The following is a 10663-nucleotide window of genomic DNA, read 5'->3' on the forward strand; positions in this document are numbered from 1 at the left end:
ACTACAACGAAATGCTTTTGAACATTCTTTATTGTCATGGAAAAATAAACAACACGTTCTTTGTTCTCAGTGTCGACTGAACTTTACAGAAGCAGCAGGAAATAAAGATTTCTTTGTTCTGTGGAGCAAAGAAATGAAGAAAATCCTCACGTTTAAGGAGCTGAAACAACCGTGTTTTAATCAATTATCAAAATAGTTGTTGATTAATTTAGTAATCGATTTATTGTTTCAGCTCCGAATAATAATATATGGACTCAGTCATTGGCTGATCAGCATCGGCCAAAGAAAAACCCATATTTGTCCATCTCCTCTGAAAATATCTGAATATAAACACACAAACAGTGAGATGCTGTTTTTAACGTTGCATTTATTTCAGAAACAACAGCGACACACAGTTCAGGAAACACGGTACAAAACTCTACAAGAAGTGAGCATGAAGCAGTAAATCCACAAGATTTACGATGAACAAATACAGACATCATGTGTTGAAGCCATTATTTTCCATCATGACAAGATCTAATCTAGATCAGCAAGTATTTAAAGATTCATGTGAGCTTCACTCAACACTTCTCTGCTGGTATGAGAAGCTCCATCGACGATCACTGTGAACAAAACAACAACTTTTACAAAACAGCTGTTCCATATTTCCTGAAGATCACTGCTGTGTGTGTGTGTGTGTGTGTGTGTGTGCGTGTGGCTCACCGTGTGGTCGTATCAAAGCTGCTTTTCACTGCCGTGATGTAGTTGATGCTGGCGACCTTCCAGCTGAAGTACTCGCCATAGAAGTTGACCAGAGGTGTGTGTTTGAGGTTGGAAAGGCTGACGGTGGCAGAGGCTCGGCAGCAGTAAAACTTCCATCTGTGAGACAAGAGCGAGGTGTGACTTCACATCAGCTCATCATCCATGAAGTCAGTACAGGTACAAACAGAGACACTCACATCCTGTCCTGCATCATATGGTTGTACACACTGTGGACGCCAGCGATCACGCTGTTGTCTCCACATTCAAAGTTTATGTCGTGCCAAGCCTGGTTGGTAAAAGTCGACCACTGACAAACGTGGGTTTTCTCCAAAGCCTTGCACGTAACAGCCCAGTGTCGATCTTTCTCAATACTGTCGTAGGCGCTGCAGTGGAAACAAACTTAAATAAGTGACCACTAGATGGCAGAGTTGTAAAATCATCGTCAGCTCTTGTCGAACAAGCGTGGAGCTCACCTGGTGATGCTGGAAACAGCTTGGCCCTTGGGACACTGGCAAGTGAAACTCTGCCCCACCTCACTGTCCCACTCTCCACGCTTATGGAGGTAGTTCTCTGGAAGGAGAAGCCCACAGTGAGAGTTCCACTCAAAGTTCTCAGAGAACACAAACCAGAAGAAGTGTTGTACTTACTGCAGTTGTAAAGCTTGTTGATCTTCAGAAAGTCATTCTCTGTCATACCGTTCCTCTGGCCGATGGATGCTGAGGCGATCACAGGTGTGACGGTGTCCTGTCCGTTCTTTGAGAATTCTGTGCGTCCGTAATGCATCAAGGACGAGTAGTCGTACGGGACGTTGAGGTTGAGCGTTTCCTTACGATCAAAGTTGCTAACGTGCTCGTCTTTGACATTGTCCAAGTTGATTTTGACGTAGACGTCTCTGTCGGATCGACTCTGCTCGTGCCAAAAACCCAGCGCGTGCATTAACTCGTGCTGAATGTGGCCGTTGTTCACGCAGTTGTACCCGAGAGATAACTCCTGTTCACCTCCTCTTCGACCGACCTTTGACCAACATCCGTCTTTCTTCACAATGCTGACGTAGTTGATCTGACTCTTGCGAGGGACAAAGCGCACACATGAGCTCAAGTGGAATTCATTCATGGCTTTTTCAATGGTGCTATTTTCATTGTTGGTAAAGGTGTCACTTATTGTGTATGGAACTTGGACCAGTCCGTTTGCTCCCTTTGACCAGAAGCAGTTCTCAGGTTCACAGACTTTGACGCTCCGCTTGTCTCTTGAATGGACGACAATATCTCCGTCAGTCTCAGAGTGTTGGGTTGGACTGTTTGCAACAAGGATCGGTGACGGAGTCTCAGAATCTGAACCAAGACAACAAAGAAAGTCAAAATCACTGTCTCAACTTCACATCAAGCATTACAGTTTGTTTTTTTCTTTATATTAAAGGAAAAAGTCAACATTTATTTCAAGTGTGGTTGTATGAGGCACTGAAACAGTCCGTTCCACAGGGGGGTGACACACTCAGTGCTGACCACCGGCTCTACTCGCCTCGGCACAGCAAGATTAGGTCGCATCTCCACTACAAAACAAGTACCCAATTAACGTGGGCGGAGTCATCACTGCACGCACGCACAAACACTCTGGCCAGTCAGTGGCCGGCAGTCTGACCAATCATCACAACCTCGCTGGAGCAGGAACTAAAAATAGTACTTGGTACCAAGTTACTATGCTAGTGGAAATGCTACTTGCAACCGTGCTGTGGTGAGGCGAGTACAGCCGGTGGAAATATGTGTCACTATCTCGTACAAGCTCACTTTAAAACACCTGAACTATCCCTTTAATCTGAAAGTAGAGTGAAATGAAATACCCATGATGACTGCTCTGCAGTAGCTGAAACTCCAGCGATGATCTCTGTCAATCACAATAAAAAGCTTATTATTATTATTATTGTTATTAAGAAGTGGCTTCATTAATTAGTGTGGTTAGCCTATGTGTGTGTGTGTGTGTGTGTGTGTGGCGTCAGTGGACCGACCCATTATCATTCCTGCCATGGGTGCTGAAGCCTTTGAGGAAGTTTCCACCAGGAACGTGCCAGGTGAAGTCTTCTTTGAAGAAATTGACCTTGGACGTTTCCCGACATTCAAAGGTGGTCAGTAGTGCAGCGGTGCAGCACCTGAAACTCCAGCTGGAGAAAGAAACGATAAAACAAGGGTTTGTGTTTCAGTCCAAAATAAATGTCCTCTGGTCTCCTGAGCGAGACACTTGTGTTCAACACGTGAAACGCATTTAAACAAAAATGACGTCATCACGATCCTAAATCCTAAAACTTCAACAAACCACTCACTTCCTGTCTTCATTGTTGGTGTCATACACACTGTGGATGCTGTTGATCACATGATCGGCTGGACAGTTGAACTGGAGTTCTTGGTGATGGAGATTGTCGAAGCGGAACCAGACACAGTTTGACAATTTGCCAAAATCCTTGCACTCGATCTTCCACTGCCGATCTTTGTCACCGTCATCGTAGGAGCTGTGATGTAAAGCCAAAGACTTGAATATAAGGATCATAAGAGACCAGACAATTCTCTTCATCTTCCACACTTGACTATGGCGTCCCCCAAGGCTCAATTCTGGGACCGTTCCTATTATGGTTACACATGCACTTCTATTGTGTATACAGATGATACTTGGATGTTTATGCCTGTAACAATCATGTGTGAGATATTTTACGACGACGACGACGATGATGATGATGATGATGATGATCAACAGTAAATGACAGCCGTAGCTTTCATGACAAATCATTCACGATTTTACATAAATGACATTTTTGGATTATTTATTTGAATTTCCACTTTTGTGCCAAGTGTGTATGCAGGATCAGACATTCTATCTTCAGAATGATAATCCAGATTACAGATTAAATCTAACATGGTTCATAGCTATAAGTAGCTAAAGTTCTCACCTTTTAATCATAGACACCAGCTGATCTTCTGGACATGTCTTGTACAAAATGCCGTTGGGTTGGTTGTCATAGGTCTCTGCTTTGTATCCAGCTGTAACCAACGTTAAAACATCTTCATCATCATCATGGCCTTAAGTGTCTTTGCTCAAGGACACATAAATGGTCAGAGTCAGGAATTGAACCCACAACTTTCCAGTTTGAAAGACAAATGGCCGTACCACTGACCCACCATGGCTCAATCCTAACTCCTCACTTTCTAAAACTTCAGTAGATTTTAGATGAGAAATGACTTTTGATGCTTAAGTAAATGTCATAAACTTTAAGACTTTTTCTGCTCACACACTTTTACTAAGTGTCACTTTAAGGTACTTTATACAGGACAGGTCAAAGGTCGACTCTCTTACCTGTCAGGAGGACGAGAACCACGATGATGCTAAACATGATGAGCTCGTTGTTTCTTCTTCTTCTTGCTCTGGCAGGAGACTGACTGTCTGTCTGTCTGCAGGTGCTGCATTTTATACTCTGGACACGAGGAAGCAGCAACACTGTGTCGTTTCCAGCACGGTCATTAAACACGCGTGTTCGCTTCCTCATACTTGACAGCGCTGTCACTTGTAAACATCATGAATTGATTTACCAGAAGTGTTGTCGTGGTGTAATTCAGAAGAGTTCTGTCATTTTACTGTGACTAACAATCAAAGAAAATAAGAAGATGTGATGACTTCAACTGAGAATGTTTACAAATATTATTATATTATATCAATTATGTCAAATATTTCGATGGATCATTTGAGTTTTTTCTTAATAATTAAAACACAATTAATGATTTTTCAGCTTCTTAAATGTTTCTTTGCTCTGTATAACAACAAAATGTTTTTGTTTTTTGACCACATATTTAACATTTTTCTGTTATAAACTAAACATGATGAATGGAGAAAATGGGAGTGAGCACCTGATGAAAGAATGGAAACGTTCCAGGACTTCACTCCCAGGGTTTGTACAGACTCATTAAATCATTGCATAACATCGATAAATGTTATGCAACATTTATCGATTCATGTGTCATGATGAGCATGAGTCACAGTTAATTGTCCTTTGGCAGGAGTTTGAAGTCAGTAAAGTTGTTTTTGGCCGTGGTGTCACTAGTCTGTGACACACACTCACACACGAAGTAAGATGTTTAAAACACAATCCTTGTTCATATTTTATCAAACAAGCATCGAATGTTGTCCTTCATGTTTGTCCGGCACTACACTTATTCCCTGACCACTGACCTTTCCCTGACTCATTCACTCGAGTGACCTGTGGTTGTGGTTTTTGGCTTCTTAAATGTGAATATTTTCTACTCTCCGTCATTTTTCAGCTTCTTAAGTGTGAATATTTTCTACTGTAGAAAGTATAAATAAAACACAAATGAAAAAGTCATACCATAAAACTATAAAAACATCTCATACTGGGTCGAAAGACAAAACCTAAAAAAGGTTTTAAGATGAAAATGGGTTTTAAGATGTGTTTTAAAAGTGGAGGGGCGTGTCTAACAGTGAAGGGGTGTGTCTAACATGCTGTGGAAGGATTTAAAAACAAATAAAAGGATTTTAAAATGCACAGGCAACCAGTGGAGTGAGGCTAAAGTAGGCATGATGTGTTCCCTCTTACGTGCTCTGAGCTGGAGACGTGAGAGAGACGTCTGACTGACTCCAGTGGAAACAGGACTTCACTACTGCAGCAATTTGATGGTCCAATTTAAAATCACTGTCCAATTTAAAACCCAGATTTGTGACTAAAGGCTTTACATGCTGTGTCAAAGGTCAACAGGAAGGGACCAAACACTATTACTTCTGTCTTCCTTTCCATCCACGCTATGATCTCTTCAAGACACTCAACAAGTGAATTGATAGATGAGGCCTACTTCTGCTTTAAAAGGTGCATAAATCTGACTGTCATCAGTGTAACAGTGGAAGGAGATACCGTGTTTCCTAAGTAAGTGAAAAAAGCAGGGGCCCTAAAATTGAGCCCTTTGGGACCCCGCATGACAGGGGAGCAGATGAGGATTCTGAACCAGCAAGTCTTACACAGATTTCTATCAATTCTATCTGCCAGATATGACCTGAACCATTGTAATGCAGTACCACTAATGCCCACTAGGTGCTGTAAAAGAAACAGTTAAACATTGTGATCCACTGTATTATAAGCAGCGGTCAGGTCAAGCGACAACAACGTCACCAGAATCAGTGGCCAGCACGATGCCATTGAAAACCTTAAATAATACTGATTCTGTGCTATGTGCTAACAGTTTTAAAACCAGACTGAAACACCTCCAAGAGATCATGCTCGTCCACAAATCACTTGGAGGGAAAAGGCAGCTTGGAAATGGGCCTAAAATTTACCAAGACAGAGTTATCAAGACCCGGTTTCCTAATCAGGGGATGCACAACTGCATGTTTAAAATCTGCAGAAGACAGACTGCTGTTAATAATGGCACAGACTGACCGACTTGCGATAGACAAAACCTCTTTAAAGGCCACATAGAACGGAAGCTCCAATTAACGCTGCGTTTGTGTGTGTATCTGCGTCATTACCTTGTTTATGAAACTCTAAAGTTTTAGAACAAATAGTTCAGCCACTGCTGAGAAAATAGGGTTTTATTGTTTTCCTGGACTCTGCGAAGCGGATCGGCACTTCCGTAATTTGATGTTGTCATCAGAAATCCTCACCACTCCTCTCACAACTGTAGCGCCTCCTGGTGCGACACTAGTCCGGACACATCCGGTTGCGTACATTCAACCGCAGAAGAAGAAGAACTACTCTCGTTGTAGCTGCTGAGATGCAGAGCATCCACCGTGCCAGAGGGGTAGCTGTGTATCTGAGAGCTGGCCTATCTATTACGTCACTTCCAGGTACCTGGCCAATCACAGGACGGTGGGAAAGCTCTCGTTGGTTGGCCAATCACAACACAGTCCACTGGGGGTGTGATTTTGGTCTGAAACAGCGTGGCAGACGAGAGTGTCAGTGAGGAGATATTTTGATCGGCTCATTTGCAGCGATTAGGAGGTTTTTAACCATGCGGGGTCAGATATGAGTGCCCTCACAGTTTCAACCTTCTCAATAGCAAAGTTCAGAAAGTGAATGCATGTTTCAGAAGAGGCTTCCAAACACAGCCTGTGGTACGCTAAGAACAGAGTCATTGTTTTACATAACACACGTGTGTTACATGTTCCCTTTGAGCCTCTCGAGCAGTCACATCAACACTCCTTTAAAACTTGAAGTGACACCTGACATTTGTCCTGTTTCCACTTGCGCTCAGCTTTGCAGCACGAATTCTGTCATTAAACCAGGGCTCAGGTTTAGCTTTAGGCTGCTTGGGTTTCAGTGGAGCCACAGAGTCCAGGATGGCTTGGCAGGACAAGTGAAACCACCAACTGAGCTCCTCAGTATCAGACACAACTGAGTCCAGAGGGATAAAAGCAGCAGAGACCTGAGCAGCAGTTAGAGGGTTAACAATCCGACGTAGCTGAGAAGGAGCGCCAGTTTCAACTGCAGTGAAGGATAATCCAACCTCAAATAGTACAGCCATGTGATCAAGAAGTACACTGTCACAGATCTAAAGTGTGTCCATGCTTGTGTGTGGGACCAGATTAAAAGAGTCAACACCAGAGGCTTATCAGGACACAATACACATGAATGTTCAAATCACCAATAATAAGAACATCACCATAGTTTGGAACGATTTCAGCCAAAAGTTCAGAGAAGTCATTTAAAAAGTCCTTATTATATTTGGGAGGTCTGTAGATAAAGCACCGGTTCAGAGGACCCACCTCAAACAAAGTTGTTTCAAAGCTGAGGAATGAAGACAGGAGAGGGCACTGCTTACACTTAGAAACAGCTGCTATTCCTCTTCTAAACAGCTGTTCTTCGAAACAGTCAGTCATCATCTACCGCTTTATCCTGCACCAGAGGGGGGTGCTGTGCCAATCTCAGCTACATCGGGCGATAGGCGGGGTACACCCTGGACAGTTCGCCAGTCCATCGCAGGGCCACACACACAGATAGAGACAAACAACCATTCACTCTCACACCTATGGTCAATTTAGAGTGTCCAATTTACCTGATCCCCACATTGTATGTTTTTAGACTGTGGGAGGAAGCCGGAGAACCCGGAGAGAACCCACACACACAGGGAGAACATGCAAACTCCATGCAGAAAGGCCCTTGTTCCAACTGGGGCTCGAACCCGGGTCTTCTCGCTGCAAGGCGAGAGTGTTGAAAACCAACCTGTTATCTACTGTTAACCATGAGAGTCGACGATGCATACTGACAGTGTTTGTTCTTATGGAACAGTGTAATACTAACCTGGCAGCTCTGTTCTGGGCAGTTTGTAATTTCTTTAGTTGAAAGATTTAGCCACCTGCCCCACGATGTATGCAGGGACATAAGAAAGACATTTCCTCACCATGGAGATACCACAACCCATTTTCTTCACTATAGCATCAATATCTTCAGCAGCTGTTCTTCTTCTAAACAGCTGCTGTTCCTCTACTAAACAGCTGCTGTTCCTCTACTAAACAGCAGCTGTTCCTCTTCTAAACAGCTGTTCCTCTTCTAAACAGCTGTTGTTCAGTGATGTGATCAAGACCGGTCTCGAGACCAATTTCTGCTTTCTCTGACTCGTCTCGGACTTGTTCCTTCAAAGACTCGGTCTTGACTCGGACTCGGACCACAGTGGGAGGAGAAGGACTCGTAATTTCATACCGAGTCCTCGAGACCTATGCATTTTTTTATGTTCATGTTATGTCCTAACTATGATTAAAAGAGTCAGGGTGGGCTTAACATGTTGATGACAGAGCAGCACTGTTGAAGCAGTTTATAAAAGGCAGAATATAATAGGCAGAAGATGACTTTTTTAATGATTTAATGATAGTAAAGCATACTTTAGAATTCAATTTAAAATCCTCCTCCTCACGTACAAAGCACTTAATGGTCAGGCCCCTTCATACCTGAAAGACCTAGTCTTACCCTATCACCCTAATAGACCACTTGGGTCACAAAATACAGGTTTACTTGTGGTTCCCAGAGTCCGTAAGAGCAGAATGGGAGGCAGAGCCTTCAGTTACCAGGCTCCTCCTCTCCTGTGGAACCAGCTTCTCTCTGTATTTAAAGTTAGACTTAAAACTTTCCTTTTTGATAAAGCTTATAGTTAGAGCTGGTTCAGGGAAACCTGGACCAGCTCTTAGTTATGCTGCTATAGACTGCTGGGGGATTTTCCTGTGGTGCGCGCACATTCACTCTCTCAAACTCAGGGTATGAATATGACTTTTTATATGTCATTAACCTTGTCTCTTTCTCTCCCTAGTTTGTGTCTTTCCTTCCTTCCCTCTCTCTCTCTCTCTCTGTATTCTCATCTTGCAGGTTGCAGGATCCAGATCCAGTTTTCGAGGCTATCCATATCATACATATCATCACCATTATTATGGTCTCTCTCTCTCTTCTGTCTGTACCTCATCTCCCTCTTGTCCTTTCTCTCCCCCCTTTCTGTCCCCCACCTCTCCTCTGTCCCCCATTTTCCTTTCACCCCAACCGGTCGAGGCAGATGACCGCACATCCCTGAGCCTGGTTCTGTCAGAGATTTCTTCTTCTGTTAAGAGGGAGTTTTTTCTCTCAACTGAAGCAGAGTGTTTGCTCGTTGTGTGAACTGATGCGGTTCTCTGCTCTCCTTGATGTTGGCTATGTACAGTGCCTTGAGATAATGTATGTTATGATTTGGCACTATACAAATAAAATTGAATTGAGTTGAATTGAATAGTCCGTATTAAGAAGTTAAGACTGCTCCTCTAAACAATTCTCAATCTAGCTTAGTCTGTAGGCCTAACTGTTGATTATTAACTAGGGACTTGGAGCGGTGTAGTGTGGGAGAATTTTGGCAAATTGAAGACCAGTCGAGCTGCTGCATTCTGAATGAGTTGCAGAGGTCGTATGGCACACGCAGGGAGACCAGCCAGGAGGGAGTTGCAGTAATCCAAGCGTGAGATGACAAGAGCCTGGACCAGAACTTGCGCCGCCTTCTGGTTTAGAAGGGGCTGTATCCTTCTGATGTTGTGCAACATGTATCTGCAAGATTGAGCTGATCAATCTTTGATCCTCTCCAGGTTACTCTGTATGTTCGGTTTTGAAGATAGGATGAGAGTAGGGTAAGTGCAGAGCCTGAGACACCTAGTTCTTGAAGGGAGGAAGTAAGGATCTGCTGGTTAACTGTGTCAAATGCAGAAAGGTCCAAGAGGATGAGCACAGAGGAGAGACAGACAGCCCTGGCAGTGTGGAGTTGCTCAGTGACAGCAAGAAGTGCAGTTTCGGTCGAGTGAACCTGCTTTAAAACCAGACTGAAGAGGATCAAGAAGGTTGTTCCGGTGAAGGTAGGAGGAGAGTTGATTAAAGATAGCACGCAAGAAGAGAGACAGGTCTGTAGTTATTTACTTCAGACGGGTCAAGGGTGGGTTTTTTAAGGAGGGGTGTCACTCTGGCCTCTTTAAGAGCGTCCGGAAAGCAACCAGATGATAGAGATGTGTTAATGAGGTGGGTGAGGAAAGGAAGAAGATCAGAAGCAATTGACTGAAGAAGGTGAGAGGGGATAGGATCAAGGGGGCAGGAGGTGAGGCGGGCAGAGATTATTAGGGAAAGAACTTGATCCTGAGATAAAGGGGTGAAAGAGGATAGAGAAGGAGCTGAATTTGTGGTTGGTAGAGTGGTGAGATCAGAGGTGGGGTTTGAGAAAGAAGAGCGAATGTCATCTACTTTTTTCGAAGTAGTTGACAAAGTGAATTGGTAGAAGGGAGGAGGGAGGAGTAGGAGTGGGGGGGGGTCAAGGAGGTTAGAGAAGATCGAGAAAAGTTTTTGGGGTTAGAGAAAGAGGATTGAATTTTAGTCTGATAGAAAGCAGCTGTTCTTCTAAACAGCTGCTGTTCTTCTAAACAGCTGTTCTTCCTCTTAACAGCT

The 10663-nt window shown here is 43.6% G+C and overlaps 1 protein-coding gene across 1 annotated transcript; it reads right to left on the reverse strand.

The window, feature by feature from the left end:
• Positions 1–347: 347 nt before the first annotated feature.
• On the reverse strand, positions 348–4150 carry LOC122767753 (tolloid-like protein 2). Its single transcript, XM_044023217.1, has 10 exons — positions 4081–4150; positions 3677–3767; positions 3056–3241; positions 2744–2896; positions 2579–2622; positions 1389–2072; positions 1215–1311; positions 939–1124; positions 703–858; positions 348–602 (listed from the first exon to the last, which is right to left on the reverse strand). The coding sequence occupies exons 1-10, from the start codon at positions 4115–4117 to the stop codon at positions 557–559; spliced, it is 1680 nt and encodes a 559-aa protein (XP_043879152.1). The 5' UTR covers positions 4118–4150; the 3' UTR covers positions 348–556.
• Between the last annotated feature and the right edge of the window lie 6513 nt (positions 4151–10663).

This window comes from Solea senegalensis, linkage group LG4, assembly GCF_019176455.1.
Source record: "Solea senegalensis isolate Sse05_10M linkage group LG4, IFAPA_SoseM_1, whole genome shotgun sequence".
Classification (NCBI taxonomy): domain Eukaryota; kingdom Metazoa; phylum Chordata; class Actinopteri; order Pleuronectiformes; family Soleidae; genus Solea; species Solea senegalensis.